Source organism: Lasioglossum baleicum, chromosome 16 (assembly GCF_051020765.1).
Source record: "Lasioglossum baleicum chromosome 16, iyLasBale1, whole genome shotgun sequence".
Lineage (NCBI taxonomy): Eukaryota > Metazoa > Arthropoda > Insecta > Hymenoptera > Halictidae > Lasioglossum > Lasioglossum baleicum.
In genome coordinates, this window is record NC_134944.1 from 937,459 (window position 1) to 958,626 (window position 21,168).

At 37.7% G+C, this 21,168-nt stretch overlaps 5 protein-coding genes across 24 annotated transcripts in view; 3 read left to right on the plus strand and 2 right to left on the minus strand.

The window, feature by feature from the left end:
* Positions 1-3,221, plus strand: part of LOC143217193 (echinoderm microtubule-associated protein-like 2) — a 64,299-nt gene extending 61,078 nt beyond the window's left edge. For 10 of the 14 annotated variants that reach the window (XM_076441131.1, XM_076441132.1, XM_076441133.1 and 7 more), the window contains 3 exons: positions 280-367; positions 714-940; positions 1,565-3,218. In XM_076441131.1, the coding sequence (XP_076297246.1) occupies positions 280-367; positions 714-940; positions 1,565-1,693 (444 nt within the window). In that variant the 3' untranslated portion in view covers positions 1,694-3,218. Of the gene's footprint in view, positions 1-279; positions 368-713; positions 941-1,564 lie in introns of all 14 variants that reach the window. The other 4 variants (XM_076441135.1, XM_076441134.1, XM_076441130.1 and 1 more) reach the window with 3 other exon arrangements.
* A 1,418-nt stretch (positions 3,222-4,639) lies between these two features.
* On the minus strand, positions 4,640-10,622 carry LOC143217207 (E3 ubiquitin-protein ligase NRDP1-like). Of its 5 annotated transcripts, none has more exons than XM_076441159.1 (4): positions 10,228-10,622; positions 9,205-9,706; positions 9,030-9,124; positions 5,665-5,806 (listed from the first exon to the last, which is right to left on the minus strand). In XM_076441159.1, the coding sequence occupies exons 1-3, from the start codon at positions 10,315-10,317 to the stop codon at positions 9,045-9,047; spliced, it is 672 nt and encodes a 223-aa protein (XP_076297274.1). In that variant the 5' UTR covers positions 10,318-10,622; the 3' UTR covers positions 5,665-5,806; positions 9,030-9,044. The 5 variants fall into 5 exon arrangements, with proteins under 5 accessions (XP_076297277.1, XP_076297276.1, XP_076297275.1 ...); XM_076441158.1 differs by having other exon boundaries at positions 5,669-5,806; positions 9,001-9,124; positions 10,228-10,619; XM_076441162.1 differs by lacking the exons at positions 9,205-9,706; positions 10,228-10,622 and adding an exon at positions 4,640-5,077 and having other exon boundaries at positions 5,600-5,806; positions 9,030-9,128.
* LOC143217210 (THAP domain-containing protein 1 A-like) lies at positions 10,458-12,511 on the plus strand. The gene has a single exon (XM_076441171.1). The coding sequence runs from the start codon at positions 11,313-11,315 to the stop codon at positions 11,811-11,813; it is 501 nt and encodes a 166-aa protein (XP_076297286.1). The 5' UTR covers positions 10,458-11,312; the 3' UTR covers positions 11,814-12,511.
* A 994-nt stretch (positions 12,512-13,505) lies between these two features.
* LOC143217196 (protein lin-54 homolog) lies at positions 13,506-18,960 on the plus strand. 3 transcript variants are annotated; one of them, XM_076441141.1, is made up of 12 exons: positions 13,506-13,849; positions 14,800-15,196; positions 15,268-15,582; positions 15,647-15,874; positions 16,258-16,458; positions 16,557-16,673; positions 16,738-16,875; positions 16,954-17,196; positions 17,265-17,470; positions 17,617-17,860; positions 17,923-18,119; positions 18,193-18,960. In XM_076441141.1, the coding sequence occupies exons 2-12, from the start codon at positions 14,810-14,812 to the stop codon at positions 18,374-18,376; spliced, it is 2,460 nt and encodes an 819-aa protein (XP_076297256.1). In that variant the 5' UTR covers positions 13,506-13,849; positions 14,800-14,809; the 3' UTR covers positions 18,377-18,960. The 3 variants fall into 3 exon arrangements, with proteins under 3 accessions (XP_076297256.1, XP_076297254.1, XP_076297255.1); XM_076441139.1 differs by having other exon boundaries at positions 13,507-13,849; positions 16,240-16,458; XM_076441140.1 differs by lacking the exon at positions 13,506-13,849 and adding an exon at positions 14,049-14,529 and having other exon boundaries at positions 16,240-16,458.
* Positions 18,961-18,994: 34 nt separating this feature from the next.
* LOC143217199 (uncharacterized) lies at positions 18,995-21,129 on the minus strand. The gene is made up of 2 exons (XM_076441146.1): positions 20,724-21,129; positions 18,995-20,534 (listed from the first exon to the last, which is right to left on the minus strand). The coding sequence occupies exon 2, from the start codon at positions 20,529-20,531 to the stop codon at positions 19,029-19,031; it is 1,503 nt and encodes a 500-aa protein (XP_076297261.1). The 5' UTR covers positions 20,532-20,534; positions 20,724-21,129; the 3' UTR covers positions 18,995-19,028.
* Positions 21,130-21,168: the final 39 nt, after the last annotated feature.

A 21,168-nucleotide genomic window follows, 5' to 3' on the forward strand; every position in this document is an offset into this window, starting at 1 on the left:
GCGCGTTGGAAAGGATACGTAGGGGCAATAGTAGGCTATGGTGGGGGTATGGTTTAGTACCACAGTACCACAGCCTTGGCATCACTGCTTGGCGCTGCCCTACGGCGCGGCGCGGCCAAAGCACGAAAAATCGTCGCTAGAATCGAGGCTAGAATCGTCGCGCATGCACGAAAAAAGCGTCTTACGTACCATCAATGGACTACTCACTATATAAAATATAAAGCATAAGAAAATATGTACATTTTCTCAGTTTATAATAAATATTAAAATGTATTTCAGGGCCACTCGAGTTTTATAACTCATATCGACTGGTCAGTGGATGGACAATACTTACGGAGTAATAGTGGAGATTATGAACTGTTATATTGTAAGTAGTTTAACTAAGAGACCGGAAGTATGCATAGTCCTAGATTCAACTGTTTCGGAAAGCAATAACTGAATTTCATCCCAACTCATTCGTAGCTTTCCATAATTGACATTTTCATTCAAGATACAATTACGTTATTTTCAAATAACAATACAAACACTTCTCCAAGAAAAATAAATCTGTACTACTTTTTGTATTTTCTTTATAATAAACTAGTGATTGCTGTGATTTAGGGATGATATATCATAAGTCACAAACGAAAAAGTATTATATTAATATCTGAATGGCAAATATTATTTAATTTCACTTAAATTAATCATGTATTATTCATTTTGAAATTTCACAGGGAATCCTGGAGTTTGCAGACAGATTCCGCAGCCCTCAATGTTAAGGGACGTTCAGTGGGCAACTCACACTTGTATTATATCCTTCGAAACAATTGGTATATGGCCAGAAGGTGCAGACGGCACTGATGTAAATAATTGTTCCCGCAGTGGTGATTCGAAGCTTCTGGCAACTGGCGATGATTTTGGCAAAGTCAAATTGTTTTCATATCCAGCTTGTCAATCGAAGGTATGGAACACCATTTTAACAGACTAAATAACTCAAACAGTACTTACTTTAAGGGGGTATTCGCTGGTATAAATTAGTTGACCTTGTGTGTGTGGTCGAGCAAGAGCGTGGTGGCGCCCTCACACACCGCTAGACGCTGTATACGTACACGAGGTTGCACCAAGTGTGCTTGGTGTCTAAAATGGCCTGCTTTTGCGTTTTCGAGGCGTAATTTTCATTATTCGGCAGCATGTAGCGGAGTTCGAGAAGCATTGGGCGGCGCGACAGTGCTGCCACTGTGAAGACACATACATTTTCTTAAATATCGAGAGATTTAGGGTTCTTATAAAAAAAGCATACACCAAGCGCACTTTCAGGGACACATACAATGTCAATGCAACCTTTATTATGTTAAACTATACCTGTTTAAACACACAGTTTGAAAAGTACGAAGTACACCCCTAAACGGAGGCTTTCGGTACTAGTATCAGTTCCATGGCAGTTTTCGCTAGGAGCGCTAGTGTCTGTTTCTCAATATTCAGTCACTGTTTTACCGATACAGTTTACGACTTTAAACATTCATTTCTGTGTTATTTATACTTTATACCATCTACAATCGAAACAAATGAAATTTCTTTGTTTCAGTCGCTCTGTCATACGTACGGCGGCCACTCGAGTCACGTCACAAATGTGTCGTTCCTGCACGACGACACACGATTAATTTCTACTGGTGGAAGTGATACAAGCGTTCTACAATGGATTGTAAATTACTAACTCTCTTTAATGGATAACATTCAGCATCATGTTGATTTACCTCCGCACAGTCTCTTGTGGCTAATTAGCCGCGAAATCAACAAAACGAAGACTAATACAAACCAGAAATGGAGTTGAATGATCACAGATTATAATTTCAAAGAGTTATGTGAATAATAAAAACAAATCTAAAAATTAACTTAAAAGGAGCACTTCAATGTTAACTGTGTAACATCGGTGATAGCATGGAAAATACTAAGAAAGTATTACGTACAAATTTCTATTACTTTTTCCTGAAAAGTGACCTTCGGAAATATGCCGTAAATAAATACCGTAAAATAAATAGGATAGGAGTAAATTTTCGTTATAATTGAACAATTAATAAATTCAGAGAACTCCTATTTAAAAATGCGACAGAATAATTGAAGGAAAATTAGAGGATGGTTTTGAAATGATTCCTCAATGAACAACAAGAAGAAAGTGCAAGCAAATCACTTTAACCGTAAGAGATATGTTACAATAATTTCGAGATATCTTTACAAGATAACAAGCAAAAAGCGAAATAGCAAGGCCAGTGAAGAGAAAATAGATACGAAGATAATAAGTGAAAATAACAAAGAAATTGTTTGTTAACTGCACCAATTAAGTGTCTATCGTGAACAAATGAGTGAAGTCTTACTGTTAAATTTATATTTACAGACAATTACCATATACATGTTTCAAAATTCATTCTTTATTAAAAGCGACAATGTGGAAGTGAGAAAGTTGAAAATGAAGATAGCCAGCAGTTTTATTTGTCGCATGGTAAGGAGCGCAAACTGTATTTCATTTTGTCAATAACGCATAACGAAGGTTTTTTATGCATTCAATCTATTAACAATCTTTCAAGCGTTAAAGCTTAATAAATGTATTTGTCCTTTGTGAATACTACCTAATTACAGGTAAATATTCATGAATTCATCAAAAGATTGGGAAGATATATTTATACGAAAAGAAAAAAAACATGTATTTTGTCTAAACACTTCTCTTCGATGTTGTGTAATTCTATATACAGGCTGTCTCATTTAACTCTGCCAGCCCTAATCACTTTGTCACTTATACAGATACAAAAAATGTTTGCAAGATCGTAAAAGTCGTAATTTTGAACACTTTCATTACCAGCGAGTTGCATGTAGTTCGAATAGTGTCCCTAAACAATTTGCATTGTAGTTCCCCCATAAATTACCTTCATAATTTATATAAATAAAAATCAAACGCTGTTCGTTGGTAAGCGCATCACTTGAGAACGGCTGGACCGATTTGGCTAATTCTTTTTTTAAAATGTTCGTATTAGTCCGAACTAGGTTATAGTAACAAATAAAAATCCATATGAAATAATAGTAAATAATAATAATATTGTAGAAAAAATACTAAATAAAAATCCATATCGTTTCATTAAAAAAAAAAACATTACACAAAGACTTACGGCCCCCACCAAATGCGATAACTTTATTCTCAAACATTTCTTTGTACCTGTATAAATAACAAAGTTATTAGGGGTGGCAAAGTTAAATTAGGCACCCTGTATATAATAATAATATAATATATAATTATTTTGAATATATATAAATAATTTTTTTTCATTATTACCTGTGTATGTAATCTGTTCAGTTTTTCTTCAGCAACAGAGTCGTATTTGTTCTAAATGAAATATGTTGTAGTCCATGTGAAATTAGGGTGGGTTTAAGTCATCATTCAGCCGGTTTCGAAATTTTTTAGAAATGGCAGGCCTTCGAAGTTTTCAATGTTTGGCCATTTTGGCGAAAACGTGCCTCACTTACGAATTTTTATCTCGGGAACTATTTGCCTGATTGAGCTACATTTTTTCTTGTTTTATTCGGAAAGGATTGGGCTATTACAAAATAACTTTTTCAACCCCGTCAATCAACTTTATAATGTCGAAAAATTTAAACAAATTCTTTTTTTACGTTTTTTTCGATGATGGGGATTTTCGATGATTTTTTCAGGGATTTAAATTTTGAAAAAATATGGTAGCATTCCTTGAAGTTTCCCCTTTAAAATGAGCCCTTGAAAAAGATGGTATCGTTAAAATTGGCGTCACAGTGTGCTGGTAAAGTACGCCGTGTACCTCCGTTTCAATCATTTTAATAATACAAACATGTAATACATCGGTACGTTTAATATACATATCATTTAAGGATGAACGAAAATGTCCACACGGATACAACAATTACGGAAAATACTCGTCAAATATTAATTAACCGCTAATATATAGACTGCGGATGTTTATGCAATTCGCAATTTTTGTAGACGAATTTTAAGAGAGAGAGAGAGAGAGAGAGAAACTCGAATCAAATAAAATCTTATTTTCCGTGGTAGTAGCCTTTTTAGATCTGAAATAAATTGAAATCGTACTAAATTCTGTCGTATTTTATATCGTAGCATTTTTGAAAATTTTCTAAAGCCATAATTGCATAAAGATTCGCAGTCTACTGATATGTGTAATATGACGAGTCGATTTTTTCATTAAGTTTCCGCAGAAAATGTAGGGTGCGTTTTACGAAACGGTCTGAAACGGAATGTTTCAAAAATATTGAAATAATGTGTAATATGAATTTAAGAAACGTTACACTACTTGTTAGAATCGAACTGATCAAATTATTTAAAAAATGAAAGGCTAAACCGAAAGTCGGTCAAATCTGCAATCAAGTCAAATTTGCAATTGCGATTTTGCATAGGTTGATGTTGCATTAAAAAACACTTTTGCCGAAGGGATTTTTAGCGACTCGCAAAAAGATTTGTATCATTATCTACCTTATCGGTAGTTTTACGCCGGTAAGGCAGAGAATGTTATATCGGTAAGGTAGATAATGATATTGTACTGTGTGGAGTGTGTGTGTAGGACTGTCTGCAATTATGTTTGCATCTGTACAGAAAACGATGGATATTTAAATATCACATAGCATATTCTTTGTATAAAAGAACGACGCACTCGACAACCATCTTCGATAGATAGGTTGTAGAAACTTTTATTAATTCCTAATTATGAATAATAACAGTATAATATTTGAAAAAAATAAAAAGCCAGAGAAAATGCAATTACTTAATCTTTTTACGGTCTGGCTGAATCATTTGTTTGTCTACTTTGTTCTTGGAAACGTCGTTTTCTGTGATACTGGCGTCCTGCTCCTTTCCATCGATTTCGTCCAAGTAGTCGTACAAGTCTAACGGATCTTTAGTCTCATGTACTTTGTTCAATTCTCTTTTCAGCATCTCCAAGCATTCTCTACGCTCTTTCCATTGTTCCGCCAATGACGGGTCCATCGGCGCGTCTTCGCCTCGCAATTTCTGCTCCGCCAATTCTCGTTCCTCGCACTCCCGTATGTACTTCTCGTAACCCTCCACCTGAAAACACATCAACAATTTTTACTGTTTTAACCAGGGACCGAAACGTTGTTCGGAAAATAACTGTTTCAAAATGTTAATATATAGGTTCTGATTGAAACAGTTTGTCAATTCAACTACTAGTACAATCATTTGGTTCGAAAAAAGGGGTTACCTAGAAAGTTTTCCGGGAGTTTTGAAAATGGGTAATTTTATAGATTTCGATGTGGTAAAACTATTGATTTTACAAAAATATTGTTATTACATAAATTGCAGGAAATTTTCTCGAGTTTAATTTTGTATATAAATGTTTTTATCGTAAAATGAATCGGAAAGGAGATATTGTCAAAAAACTGCTACTAGGCGTCCATTTTTCCAATATGGCGGCGCGAACGGCAAAGTTCGGAAAAAGGTGGAAAAGTTGAAACACCCGGAAAACTTTCCAGGTAAAACTACCAAATGATTGTACTATACGAAATTCGACGAAAAATGAAAAAATGTAGAATCAAATTTCTTCACTTGACATATTGAAATCTTCATTACCTTTTCTCGCAACACTCGTCGCATATCGGTTTGTCTCTTCAATTGACGCGGTAAACAAAAGCACGCCTGGATCAGCCTGAGCAACACCCATACAGCAGCGGCGAGGGCCACATACGTCCACGTGGTGTACACCATTGTTAGAAAATCGACCGAGATCTGTTGATGCTTCATATTGACAATTATAATTTCTTTTCCTTTTAATGGACTCTGTAATCAAAGAGTGAAGCACAATAATACAATTTGTAATATAGTATAGTTAGTACGAAAAAGACGTCTAAAGTAAGACGTCTTGAAACGTCTAAAAAAGAAAGACGTCCTTAAGATGTCTTTAAAAACGTCTAAAAAAGAAAGACGTCCTTAAGACGTCTTTAAAAACTTCTAAAAAAGAAAGACGTCCTTAAGAAGTCTTTAAAACATCCGAAATATGATGTTTTCGGAACATCTCGAAAAAGACATCTTCAAGACTAAGTCCCTAAGACGTCCTAAAGAAATATCGATCTTCTGGGTATACGTCCCCGGTGTAAGAACACGTAGCAAATGTCAATAACTTCGTTACATCCGTGACACTCGCTGCCAATACACCGTGACTGTATATCGATTGCTCCGTTACAACGAAAAAAAAGTGCATTATGCATAGTGAAGATATATGAACATCCGTGACTCCTCCATTATAAAAATATATACAGGGTGTCCCAGACCACCCGTACCACCCATTTATAATCTAGAAAATAGGTTATTTTCAAAAATTCAAAGTGTTTCTTCTATAAATCAGATGCGCTCTATCAAATGATGATATTTTTAACTTCCGGTTTCGGCCGGAAATAGGTATGTTTTTTATTACGGATTCGGATTCTATGTGTGGAAAAAACAAGAAACTTTTATCTGAAACATTTCTTTAAAAAAATGTCATTTTATGTCCTTTAAGTAACCTTCAAAATCCGTCTTGGCGAAATAATGTTTTCACTATCTGTGAATATAGCCCAATTTTTTTATTCAAGCAATCAACTTTAATCAATAAAATATTTTCCACTTTGTTCGATGGATCTTTTGCCATCTTTCTGGGTTATGCCAAGAGCAGATAGTGAAAACATTATTTCGCCAAGACTCATTTTGAAGGACATAAAATGACATTTTTTGAAAAAAAGTTTCAGGCAAAAGTTGCTTGTTTTTTTTGCATAGAATCCGAATCCGTAATAAAAAATACCATGTTCCATTTGGAAAATGTAACTTCCGGTGTCTCAATCACCTATTTCCGGCCGAAACCGGAAGTTAAAAATATCACCATTTGATAGAGCGCGTCTGATTTATAGAAGAAACACTTTGAATTTTTGAGAATAACCTATTTTCTAGATTATAAGTGGGTGATACGGGTGGTCTGGGACACCCTGTGTATACTCTTGCAAATAATAACGCGTGCGATTGATATGTTCGTGTACATTGAAGAATATATATGTACATGTGTTTCACAAGAAGAAATAGAAGTATTTATACATATATAAACGGAAATAAAATTGCTATCTTTCACTCACCATACTCGAACATAACTTGATGTTAGATTTGTTATCGAAGAGTAAATCGCAGAAATTCAGTATACTCGGTTATTATGCAAAGAAAGAGAAGAATATTATACTTTTAAATGTGCCTGAATAATAATAATCAATGTTCGTGAAAATCAATTTTTTTCTTGCCACTTTTTACCGTTTAATTATTTTCAAATAATACGATAAAAAAGACGATAACTATTTTAATATTATACTATACGATTTCAACTTTTTTGGGAAGCTAGGGCAATTAGTTTACTACAGGATGTGAAAAGAAATTTTTTCAATTCCGATCAATTGCAATTTTTGGAAAAATTTCTTATCACATCCTGTAGTAAACTAATTGCTCTGGCTTCCCAAAAAAGTTCGAATCGTATACTACAATATTAAACTAGTTATCGTATTTTTTAGAGCGTCCTTAAACTTTTGCCCACTACTGTATATAATAATGATATCCACCATAATAAGGAACAAAACATGTCAATGTCACAAAATATGTCCGTGACTGCTCTAGAAAATCAATTTTCCTCGCAGCTATACCACGCTTCTAAAAGTCTCCGTGCAATACGAACGTGTACGCGCGTAATTGAACGTAAACAAAAATTCAAGGTATCCATTAACAGATTAACTCGTTAATATAATCGAGTTTCCATTTCTACTACATTCCAGGTAGTAAATATTCAATGAAATAATTCATGAGCATGTATTAATAAATATACGATTACATTAAAAATGTGTGTTCTCTTTACGGATTTGTGAAATTAAAACAAACTTTCAGTATAATATATTCTAATGATAATAAGAGAGACTATATAAATATCGAATAGAAATCTAGAATACACGATCGTCTGTGTACATATGTAATTTCATACAAGGAAATTGAATTCGTATAATTTAAATTTAATGTATAATTTATTTTTAATACACCTCGGTATTATATTCGTTTCTCTCGGTGAACTTACCTTTTTTCGATTTTTTTTTTAAAAAAGTACCGACACGATCATATTCACGACAAAGCGAAAAGGGCAGCGGCGGAACAAAGCGTGTGACGCGAGTAGTAAAGTAGAAGAAACTGTAATATGTCAAGCCACAGCAAGTGAAGCAAAACTATCCACTACTGACCCCTATCGAAACAATCGATATATATGTACGTATATAGAGTCAGGTATGATCGAACTGACATATCCTAACATCCGACGAATATTTTATCGTCGACAGGACTCTCCCTGTAGAATGAATTATTTCGTACGACGCGAGCTTTGCTCTACTATTCCCAATATTCCTTATTAACGCCGCGATGTATTCGAAACCACATTTCGAACATTATTAAATATTCCTCCGCGATTACGTTTATTCTACCCGCTAAGTTTACAATTGCGCGTGCGAACGATCGATGAAACACGATATACGTATTGTAAATATGATGCATCTGTTTTTAACCACGCGAATTCATCGAAATAATTCATTTACGATATTCGTGTAAGGAAATGGTGAAATCCAATAAGGAAAACATTATTATTCCTAACTCACACTTGTAATCCCATTGCAGAGAAAACTGTATAAAGTTGCACGGTAACAATGAAAATGTATATTACAAAATGTTCGTGTAAATATTCCTATAATACACGACGCTCGTCTCTGGAAACTAATTCTGCATATATTACATTAAGGGCACGTTCTATGTATTCGTTCACACGCATCCGCGCGGTCGAACAATCGAAAACAAAAATTGCGCGGTCGAAAACGCGCGGTTTCCGCCGTGTCTGAACTAGGGCTAACGTAATGTGTTCATTGTGCAACGTTACAGCGAGCAGATTCGATTTGCAATGTACCATTACTGCATTCAAACGCTATAACTACCTGGTTATCACGAGCGTTCATCTACGTACACAAATGTCAGTCTTCTAAAGTTTTCTCCGGCTTCGAGAACTTCCATCGAGAGTCGTTGAGCACGTGGAATGGAGCACGTGGAGCACGTGATTTTCTGCAACATTATCATTCGTGGTGATTTAGAAAACTCAATGAACTCGAAACAAAATACGTTACACGTGGAACTTGGCTGACCTGCGATCACCAACAACTTCCTCCTGGTGTTCGCTTTCAGGAAGTCCTCGTGCTCGATCTGGAGCAAATTCTTGATCCGCTGCAACTCCTTCCTGTTCTCCATTATTTCCAGCTGCTGCTCGCTCATCTCGTGCTGCATGTCCGCAAACTTCTGTTCCCTGGTGTTTATGATGTTCCTCAGTTCCCTGACGCAGTTATGATCCTTGAACTCGTTCTTGGGGATAACCAGACTGCATCCCTGATCGCAGAGCATAGGTCTTTCCAGATTGTACTCGCATTGCTCCAAGTGGGCAACCAGACTGTCTAGCTTGACTATGGCTCGGCATCCGTACATGGTATTGTCGCAGCTGACACAGAGGCGTGTTAGCATGTTTCTTAAGATTCGTGGAGCTGGCGCGAGTTGTTCGGAGGTGATTGGAGTATGGTCCAAGGGACAGGTGGCTTGTCTTTTCATCCATTCGTTGATGCAGGTTCGACAGAAGGTGTGCTCGCACTCGGGAATCTGTAACGTAACGTAATATATGCAGACTCTCCGGATTTAATGGAGTTATAAGAGAAATGAGAGCAAGTCAGATTTAAAATAGTGAAAATATTAACCCTCGTAGCAAGTGTGCGAATGAGCAAGTGTAATTTAAAACAGTGAAAATATTAAAAGACTTTAAAAGAGTATTAATATATTATTTTTACTACATTAAAATGAAGAATATAAATTTACATTTAGCTCCTGTGTCTTGCAATTGTTGCACAAACTTTTTATTTTGCGTAAACATCCAGAGTCTAGTAATATGTGAATGAACATATTAAAAATCTGATTCTAAAGGGAAAAAGAGTGGAGAGGAAAAGTAAGGTTATGTTAGTGTAAAGGCACGAAACTGATTAATTTAAATACATTGTTCGCGACAAACGACACGACTGCAAAGTGATTTTCATACGATTAAGTCGAATAATTGCTATTTAACAGAATTTCCGAAGAAAGTAATGTTATGTTCGTATAACGGCATGAAGATAAAAAAATAAGGATACCTGAACTGGATCTTCCAGGACTCCGGAGCATATCACGCAAATTAGTTCCTGGTCAACTTCGCCCTGAAATCTGTTCACAGAGAAGCCCATACTGCGCGGTTACTCGCCTCCTTGCATTATTGACATATGATGACTGGAGACTGGACGTTGCTAGACGTGACCAGACCAGACTATTGTCAATGACCGTATCTGGAGTCTGGAGCAGGGGGTGCAACACTGGACACCCTTTTCTTCCGCAACAACAACAGACTCTCAATCCTTATATACACAGCTGCTATACACACTAACAAGAATATTGCACATATTTCTCACACATATAGTTCGCGTAGAAACATGCACCTGTCTATTATTTTAATCAAACACTAATCGAGACACCGTTACGTCAGATTACTGTGTCAAATGCGTGCGTATAATTAATAAAATGCACAATTATTACACAAAGAGATACACGTTTCAGTGGGAAAGGAAACTAAAACGCAGATATAACGGGAGGAATAAAAATATTGAATAATTAGAACAATTATTGTAACAAGCAGAATATTAAATAAAATGTTCGTCCGACACTTTTGTACGTCGCATTCGAAAGGTTCAATTTTCCCTCGCACTCAGTGATGCCAGAAATGCGCAACATTTCACGCGCATGCGCGGCGATTAGCTTCAGTATAATCACAGCCTACTCTAGTACTAGCCGTGCTGAAGGTAAAAATGGCAACAACGCGGGAGTCCGATTGATATATATATACCAATATACCTAACCCAACCCACTGAATCAGACTCTCAATCTCCCCTACCGGCCTCTCAGTTTCCCGCGTAGTTTTCAAATGTTCTCATCAGTGTGTAGTACACATTGTGTAGTACACATCGTGCAATAATGGAGCTAAGTATTCTTTATTAACTTTTTAGGTCTTTATCTTTGTGTGTAGCACATTTAATTAATACAATCTATTGTTCTTTCAATGCATTTCAATAACATTTTAATAGTATAGCATCTAGATTTTTACAAAATCATATACATACAGAGTTCTCCGAAAATTTGTTTTACATAGTTCTTTTCAAAAGTTTTATACCTTTTTTATTAGTTAATAATGCCACGGCGTTGTTGTGTCCCCAATTGTAAGGGAAATTATGATACTACTCTTAAAGAAAATAATTATATTTCTATATTTAAATTCCCCAAAGATGAGCAATTGCGGAAAAAATGGATGGCTGCTATTCCCCGTAAAAATTGGACACCAACAAAATATTCTGCAGTTTGTAGTCTGCATTTTGCAGAAACTGATATCCAAAGCTATCAGAATATTCCATCTCCTAACGGTGTACTGGAGAATGTTTTGTTCAGATGTCCAAGACTTATGGAAAATGCAATACCTTCCATTTTTTCCAATTCGCCATCAAAACGTGTACTACCACAAAGAAAAGATCCTATAGAGCGCAGGGAAAGAATAATTGAAAACCATGAAAATTTAGTTAGAGAGTTTATTGATTCTGATCTAATTAGTGGTTTCTTAAATTTGATAAACAATTATAAAGAAAAGCTTGTAATTTCGAACCATTGGAGTATCAAAATAATGATGCGTATCATATGATGAAGCAATTCATGCCGAAAAAAAGATTAGATTAAAACGTATGTTTTCAAAATCGGCAAGTTCGTTTTCTTTTGCTGATATAAAAAATAAATTCCAAATTTGCAACGACGACGACGATGATAACGATCTTCGTGATGCTCCTGTTGATGTCAGCGGTTTTTCAGAAATTTTTGACACTGATTATTTATCCACTTGTATTGTTGATGATTCCATTAAGATTCATATATCCGGTTATGGGTCCCATTCTGTTGCAAAAAAATTAAATTGTGATATATGCAAATTATTAATTGTGGAGGATAAAGGAACAACTGTAAATAATGTATATTTTGATCATTTACAAAGGGGTGGTCTTTCGACTCCTACAGAAGATGTAATAAATGTTTTTACTCACATGTGTGCAATAATGGAGGCCATAATAAATGTTCCTAATTTGGAATCAGATTTTCTAATATCTGAAAATCATAAACATATTTTATGTAAATTAACATATATTAGTATACAATCAGATATATACCATTTAGCATTTTTAGATAGATGCATTTGTGGTAAAGATTATCACAGTATTTTGTTTAGATTATTATCAATTTTTTCAAATATTTTACTAAATGATTATGTTAAAACTATAAATAATAGTCAATTAGAAATGAATGCACATACCATTTCTAAACATCGTAAAATAAAAACTTTCACACACAATAGAACATAAATTTTCAATTATTTTTTTTTTAATTCAACTTTTTTTAAAGCATTAATTTTGATATATTTAACTTATATATATATTTAATTTACAACAATTATAAAATTATCCTTTATAAGACGATATTATAATAAATATAATATATTACCTGCACAACTTTTCTCTTCAGTAACGGTTTACCCAACCTTTTTGACGTATACACGCAGTCACTTAACCTCTTCGACTTCGTCACAATAATTTCGTCTATTTCAGGCTTCTATTGACTTATATATTCCTTCATTCATTTTCAAATGTTGCATTTTAGTTCAAAGATGATTTCCCATTGCTTCATGCTTCTATTTTCTTAAAACCACTGGAAATATTTCACATATTATGTATCACAACACCAAACTATTCCGAGAGTCCACAAAATGTATACCGCATTTATAAATACTAATATGCTTTAATATCACTTCTACTTACCATAGTTAGAATATTTACACATTGTTTAAACATAATCAACAACGAACTATGTATTTTAACATAATTTTCTATGAAAAAAGCGTTAATTATAATCCCAAGCACAAGACTCCCAGTATTGAAAATGGGACTCCCGATCTGTAAACAAAGCGGTGTTGCCACGTTGTTCAGCACGGCTAGTACTAGACTAGGCTGTGGTATAATAAGATTCTCGCTGAAATGGGGTACCTTGAGCACCCCGCAGAATTTTAAAAAATTTATATGATTTGATTCTAAAAAATGAATGTATAACAAGTGTATTTGTGTATATTTTGTAACTCGTAGTACACGTCCTGGAGTCTTTTTGTCCGGTACAGATTGTTTCGGTACATTCCTGCCAATATAACTGCCTCAGGGCTCTGCTACCGTGCTACCTGGTCCGTGTCTGCTACCCACTGTTACCTTACATAAATAGATACGGTACTGTTTATCGCGCATGCGTGTGAAATGTTGCGCATTTCTGCCATCACTGCATGCTCTCACTTGCCATTTTATTGGCCAAAGAGGGCGTTGTGGGACCGACGTGTTTGAAGTTTGAGTTTGAGCGCGGAGGAGCGGAAATGGCGAAATCGAAATTCGCAAAGTGCGTGAAACTATTGTTGAATCTTAGCGCGACGTTCGATCGATAGAGTTGACCTTCGACGGATCGTATACCAAAAGTAGTTCAATTCCTACGAGTTAAAGAGCGTCTCGTTCTTCTAATCGCTGGAGATTTTAATGAGAAACGACCTTTGGGTCTGTTTGTACAAAGTACACAGCGATGCGTAGCGTAGTGCACTGTGGGACAGCAATGGTGGGCGCGTGATTTTGAACAAATTCGAGCTATCAAGGGAACACCCAGGTAAGCGTTTGATATTAATCGTCAGACGGTTTCAATTCGATTTAAATCAGTGAAGTACGTGTTCAGAGGTTTTGCAAAAAAAGCTATCACGATTGAAATAAGCTTCGTGGCACGCCCCCACTCAGCACTGTACGTACCCGATACGAACCGATCGGTTATAGGTTAAGTTCGATTTTACACGATTATCAAATGGAACTCGCCGCGAACCTTCTTTTCTATTATTCGTTAACACGTTCAGCAATCCCTTTCACGTAATCCTTCGATGTCTGAATAATGTAGTTTCATTTAGAGCCGAAAAATGCAGACGAAAGTTCGGTTCACGGAAAATGGCGCGTTCGAGCGATAATTGGCGCTAATGTTCCTAAGTGATCTTTCGAATTTTTCGTCATTATTCAAATTTTCTCATTCCAATTTTCAAAAGTCCGAACTTCACCTAATCCTCGTGTCGTCGAACGCATGTTTCGGCCAGACGAATCGCCCCTCGCACCAGAGGAACGCGTTCTCTCACTTCCGAGAGATTTGAATTTTTAAATTCTCACCGATTTATTTCGTTCGCCCGTCATCCCGTAAATTCTTTTGCATCTCGCCGCCGACGCGGGATGCTTTCTTCTCATGCAAGAATTCTCGATGTTTCCAGCTTTGCGCAAAGACCATTCGCGACACTTAAATTTCTAACCTGCGTATGTATGGAGTACGAATGTTGTTTATCATGAACTGTTGGAACATCGAACGATCTTACGTTCACTTAAACTTTATCATTTAACGTTTTATGCTAGAGCGGAGCAGCAAGCTTCCGTTGAATATCCACCGAGTTATGTAATTCGTTTCTACCTGAACAACTCGAGAAACTGTGTTCCTTGCGAACCACTTTTGCAACGATCAGATGTATCTCAAGAAATCAATGTTAAAATACCGGTTTTGTTCTAACGAGATTATAATATTTTGTCCAGGACGGTAACCATGTCTGGAAATAAAGGGCAAAGCACCAGAACTTTGGTCGAGCCGCTGGCTCTAGACTCGCGTACCCTCGGCGACGTTGACTTGAGCGCATTAAGTCTGTCGCATAACAGCGAGCAATATTCGAGCAACGACTTTGAAGCATTCGCTAATATTCAAGCCGAATTGGAATGCATGAATGCGGAGGAAGTGATAACGACAGACGAAGAGCACATAATAGTCGAACGGAATATCGAGACTGACACAATTGTACCTGACGTGGAAATGCATGAGGTTTCCAACCAAGCTCAAGAGGAACATATTATTTATACAACAGCGAATCAGATTAATCAAAATATCGTGTTTCAAACGAAGCCGACGCTGCAGAGGCTTCCTGCGTCTACTGTACAGGTATGGAACGATGTTCTATTTGAACGAGCATTCTTGCCGCTATAACATTACGCTTTTTCATTCTGTAATAGGTAAAATCGAACGTTGGCTCTACGACGCAGAGTCAGTCGATTATGATAGTCTCTCCGGCTGGCGGTCAAGGCACCAGCCAGATCCTAAAAATCTCTCACCCGTCATCCGCGTCAGCTGGTCAACTGCAGTCGCTGGCACAGACGCTCATAGCAAAGTCAGCCGATGGTAACATAGTTCAATTACGATCCGCACAGTCTGGTAAACCAGTGATGGCCACCAGCCATTCAGGGAGCATCACGCTAGGAAACGTTAATGCCAAGACGGTCCAGTCTGCTGTCAAACGGACAGCGCAGAGCACTCCACAGAACCGTAACGTAAGATTAGCATTTGTATAAAGAATTGATTGAACATCGAAAATATAATTCTTACATATTTTAGGTGTACACGAAAATGATACTAGCTGGAAATCAAACGCAGTCGGGGCAAGTCCTCATTACCAGTTCGCAGAGCGAGAATCAGCAGGCGATAAAGTTTCTGAACAACAGTGTCTCCAATCAGGATGTCACCAGTCCGACGAAAACCATAACGCTGGCGCAAGCGCAGCAAATGGGACTGCTTTCCACTAACAAAATCCAACACATCTTGCCTTCGTCGTCTCAGAAACAAGTGAGTATTCTCAAATCTATCTAAAGGATAATGATTAACACATTACTGACCAGTGATTATTGCATAATTTTGAAAAATCTGTGGTAAACACTTTTTAATGGAACTTCCAATAGCGACAGAAATTTTCATTGTGAACAAACAAGTCATCCTCAAGTGAAATTTCAAGTTTAAATTAAGGGGAGATTTCAAGTTTAAATTTAGAGATTGTAATGATCGTAGAGATTCTTTAAGATTGTAATGTGAAAGAAAATGTCTATGCTTTCCTTTGCTACAGCTCAATTATTGAAAATCCTATTAATATAGGCTTCTGGTAAGTAAAGTGTTAATTAGAACTAATGCGTTATCGTTCCCTTTTCTTCTCCAAGGGAATAATTGTGAACAAGTTGATGCAGTCGTCGAGCGCGCAGCCCTCGAAGATGACCATAGTCCCAAGCAGCACGATCAAATCTCCCACGAAGATATTACCGGCTCCAACGTTAGGTTCGCAACTGAAAGCTTCAGCTATTTCGAGTCAGCAGTCTACGTTTCCATCCGCCAACAAACCGTCGGTGCAGCAGAGCCCTCAGAAAGTGATTATACGGCAGGTTAGCTGAGTTATCTTGTTCCGTCTCGTTTCTGCTTCGCTTTCTTCGTATTATAATGCATAATATTATGCAAATATATAACGCGTATTATTTAACAGAGCTCTCTGAAACCCGGAACTGTGCTCGGAAGCGGACAAGTTATCAGGATACCGGCTAATCAGAATATCGTGACCGGATCTAACCAAGTGCATCAGATACAGATGCCTGGAAGACAAGTAAGTGATATTCACCTCTGGTTGCAATTCGGTAAGAATAACGCACAACTGAATCTTCTTCAAGGTGCAATACGTCAGGCTAGTTAGTACTCCTTCGTCGGGGACCACGAATGTTGTCACTGTGGGTAAAGCAAAGTCGCAGACCACTTTGCAGACCGTTGGCGTCAGTCAGAAGATCGGAGGCCAGCAGCAGATTGTCAAGGTTCGTGCGATTGATAAAGAAAGCATGTTTACTGTGCTAAAGACTGTACCATTTACTTGCTTCGATATGTTGATACAGGTGGTTCCGTTGAACACTAGTAACCAGTCGTTACGGACAGTTGCACCGAAGGCCACGTTAACCAGTAGCGGTCAGAGATTGCTGATCCCTGCAACCGCTACGGTGGGCGGCAACCAGTCAAAGAACACCGTAGCTATTCCAGCGTCTGCGTTGAGCCAATTAGCATCTGGACAGGCAGTTCTCTCGACCAACTCGAACGTGGGAAATATCGTAGTTCTACCAGCTCAATACATTCAGCAACAGGTTCGGTATATTTCAAACAGAATGAAAATTCTACCGGTACGAGAAGTAATCCCTAATTCCTAACACAGACGACGGACGACGCGAAGATCAAGTCCCAGCAAGCTACGCCCAGTCTGCTGGGCAGTACGCAAAACTCGCAAGCCTCAACAGGAAATTTATCCGTAGGACCCGTTATAGAAAACAAGGGCTCCCAGAGGTCCTACACCAGCGTCGAGCCTAACGGCATCAGACCGAGGAAACCGTGTAATTGTACAAAGTCGCAGTGTCTTAAACTGTGAGTATATGTAATCGAACTGTCGTTGTTCAATTTTTTCAACTGTACACCTGTTATCGTTCTAACTAGTCTTTCGAAAATTGAACGTCGACTCTCCGCTGTTTTGTTATGCGAATTGAAAGACATTAACCTATGTTTTACGATAGATACTGCGACTGCTTCGCGAACGGGGAGTTCTGCCACATGTGCAACTGTAACAATTGCTCGAACAATCTTGGGAACGAGGAGGAGAGGCAGCGAGCCATCAAGTCCTGTTTGGAACGCAATCCGAACGCGTTTCGCCCGAAGATCGGGAAAGGTCGCGAGACCGGCGAGGACATCCGTAGACACAATAAGGGCTGTAATTGCAAGCGTAGCGGATGTTTAAAAAATTATTGCGAATGCTACGAAGTGTGTATCGTTTATTTGTAGAGACAGGACATTTTTATGAATTTTCTAAACGACTATTTCAGGCCAAAATTCCGTGTTCCGGTAATTGTAAGTGCATAGGGTGTCGCAACGTGGAGGAACCGAATTTAGAGAAGAAATCCCTGAAGGATCTTGCAGAAGCGGCAGAAGTTAGGACAACGCAACTGACATTGAACAAGGCGAAGCTACAGCTGTCCGAAATGGCCTTCAGACCGCCAGCTATATCTAACACTGGCGCAAGGTATGCTTCTTCAATTATAATATAGCAAGTTATTCATTTTATATACGTGTATTTGATACATTCTTCTTCGCAGACAACCCTTCAACTTCCTGACCGACAAAGTAGTCGAGATAACGTGCCAGTGTCTAATGGCTCAGGCCGACGAAGCGGAGCGTAACATGTTCGACGATGATACGTCTCAAAGATTGATAATCGAAGAGTTCGGTCGGTGTCTGAAGGAAATCATCGAATCGGCTCACAAAGCCCAAGCTACCTAGCAGGTACATTTCCAAGAGTTTACGGTTCGTTCGAATGTATTCAGAAGCAAGAAACTCGGACGTACTGGTTGTTGGTACTTCTTGATTTAATCGTTCAGCAGGGAACTTGCGAAATTGAGATTGCTGCATACCAAAGATAATGGTAACAATGTTGGCGCGCAGTGCATTCGACCAGCTGTAATTAATCTACGATTTCACTTGTAATTAGACTGCGGATCTTTACCGTTTCACACGTTTCCTTATTACTTTTATTATGATACGATGGACAGACACACAATTCTTAATCTGTTATTTAATCAATTAACAAGGACAAATAAGGACGTAAGGACAAATGTAATATAAAGGTACAAATCTAATTATATGTTATATATTCTTAGAATTCGTACTTGAAAGTCTATTTTAAGTATACAAATTGTACAGACTATATATATATATACAAGCTCGAACAAATGATTTCGAGAGCGAAATACTTTCACTCGCAACAAGTGAATCAAGTTTTGCAAAACGACCATTGTATGTGCTATGTATAAATAATATTTGTACATTTCGAAATATATCTTTGCTGTATATAGACGGAAATCTGATATCGTAAAGTCCGATCAATTATTTATTCCTTCGCCTAGGGAAATTTATTTAATATCGCATTGCAGGTTCAAAATTTCACCACTTTCTTCGGTCTTTTGTTCTCCGCTACCTGAACCGAGCGTTTACTTACTTCCAAAGACTCTACATTGCCACCTGTGATCGTATTCACTGTAATTGTACTCTCCTCCTTCTCTTTAACCAAATCCGGACAGTCTTTTTTCAAATGTGTTACGTCACCGCACAACTTGCAGCTTCCTCCCTGCGGGTAGATACCTCTCGGATTGTCGGGACATTGTTTAGCGATGTGTCCCTGCTCCCGACAGATGAAACACATTGCGTATCTGAACTCCATTGGCTTGGCCACTTTACATTCGAAGTGCGTGTGCTCCGTAGATCCGCACTTGAAGCAGATACCAGTGCCCGCCTGCTCCGATCCCAGCTCAGGACAGTCCGATAAATTGTGTCCCGCCTTGCGACAGTGGAAACACACGCATCTCCTGATCTTCGCCAACGCTTTCTCCGCTCTCCTCCTTTCCAATTTCATTGCTGCGTCTAACTCCGTTTTCGGGATACCTTTCATGATCATTTTCTGTTTTAATTCACGCAGTCTGTCTGCGTCTTCCTTCTTAATTGGGAAGCCGTCGAACTTCACCACTTCTATCTCCATTCCATTGATCGTTAGCTTAGTCGAGTCCACATCTGGTTTCCTGCGCTTGTGCTCTTTGTCGTCTCGAACCTTTCCAGGCTTCTTGTTACTTCCGGGTCTCTGTTTCTCGAACTTGGGCCCACGAAAGCTGGGATTGTTCGATCTACTGTTTTTATTCCTTCCGATTGTATTGTTGTTACTGCTTTCAGAGTCCACGTTACGCTTCTTCCATTGTCTATCATTGTGTTTAGATAATGTACCCTTTTTTGATACATTTTCTTCAGTTATAACGGTTTGCGAAACGTTGCTGCTGTTCATCGATGCTTCCGAAAACTGGCGATCGTTTTGTTTACTCCGTTTCTTGTTCTTCTTTAGTTTAGCATGTTTGGGAGTTGCTTCATCCTTCTCTGCATGATCTTGGCCGACAGTGTCCAAATTATTATCTAGCTTAGGCCCTAAGTTTTTATCCTTCTTGGATGTTTCCGTGGACTCGTTCTGTTTCTTCTTCTTATTTAGTTTAGCATGTTTGGTAGTTGCTTCATCCCTTTCGACATAGTTTCTATCTTTCTTGGGTCTTTTCGAATTGGTCGCAGAAGTACCAGTCTCATCGATGTTTCTTCTTTTCTTCAATGATTTCTTTTGGGAATCGACTTCGTTAGAGGTAACAAATGTTTCCTTCTTTTTTTTAGTTTCCGTTGGTGTACTCTCTTCGAATACTGCCCAATCGTTGTTCACATTCCACACGTCGCAGTAGAGTTTGTCTTTATCTTGCAACAACTCTTTTGCTGATTTAGGCTTCTCTGTATGACCTTGCGTAGACGAGTTTCCATTGAGTTGTGGTTTTAGCATGTGCCATGGCGTGGCTTCGTTCGGAGTTTTCTCGTTCGAGGATTTCGATCCCTTCGCTCTTGCATATCGAGTCATATTCTAGAAATAATATTACAATTCAGTGCTGTTTATTAAGAGAATAGGTTATTGATAAACATTTACTGTGCGTTAATGAAGCTTGTACATATGTAAGTACTTGTAAGTAAGTAGTGTCGTATGTTAACATTCTTTAAAATGTACTGTTTGTCCGTTCTTCTGTTTCAAAAATGGTAACAAAAAGAAACTTACTGTTTATTGAACACTGAGCGGGTCATGAGATTATTGTGAACACTTCGAAAAATCGATTCATCAAAAATAATAACTGTTTTTTACACACGAAATAACCTCACTGAACCTTACTTTCTTACACGTGATAAACATAAATACAACGATACAACTGGATACAACTTGAACCGGATATAACCAGTGATGAGATATTGTGCGCTTTTCACGCGATGCGAGAAACTTTTAGCGTTAGTAACCAGTTAGTAACGTACAAAGTTGGGCTAAAATTGAGTATTTTGGTCGCTCTGTAAAATTTTAAACAATCGTTATCATTTGATTGTGCAAAATGTGTGTACTTCCTTGAAAGGGACGATTTTTCGAATAATTTCAAACAACTGCACTTGCACTGCGTTTCCTTTTCGGAAACTAAAACCAAAAACACGGACCAATCAGACTACAGGTCTCGCTA

Excerpts from the sequence above, each read along its gene's own strand:
- LOC143217207 (XM_076441159.1), bottom strand. The coding sequence starts at position 10,317 with ATGGGCTTCTCTGTGAACAGATTTCAGGGCGAAGTTGACCAGGAACTA. Across the intron at positions 9,707-10,227 it reads TCCTGGAAGATCCAGTTCAG|ATTCCCGAGTGCGAGCACAC; the intron begins GTATCCTTATTT and ends GTTACGTTACAG. Across the intron at positions 9,125-9,204 it reads GAAGTTGTTGGTGATCGCAG|AAAATCACGTGCTCCACGTG; the intron begins GTCAGCCAAGTT and ends ATAATGTTGCAG.
- LOC143217210 (XM_076441171.1), top strand. The coding sequence starts at position 11,313 with ATGCCACGGCGTTGTTGTGTCCCCAATTGTAAGGGAAATTATGATACT.
- LOC143217196 (XM_076441139.1), top strand. The coding sequence starts at position 14,810 with ATGTCTGGAAATAAAGGGCAAAGCACCAGAACTTTGGTCGAGCCGCTG. Across the intron at positions 16,876-16,953 it reads GCCAGCAGCAGATTGTCAAG|GTGGTTCCGTTGAACACTAG; the intron begins GTTCGTGCGATT and ends ATGTTGATACAG. Across the intron at positions 18,120-18,192 it reads ATATCTAACACTGGCGCAAG|ACAACCCTTCAACTTCCTGA; the intron begins GTATGCTTCTTC and ends TCTTCTTCGCAG.
- LOC143217199 (XM_076441146.1), bottom strand. The coding sequence starts at position 20,531 with ATGACTCGATATGCAAGAGCGAAGGGATCGAAATCCTCGAACGAGAAA.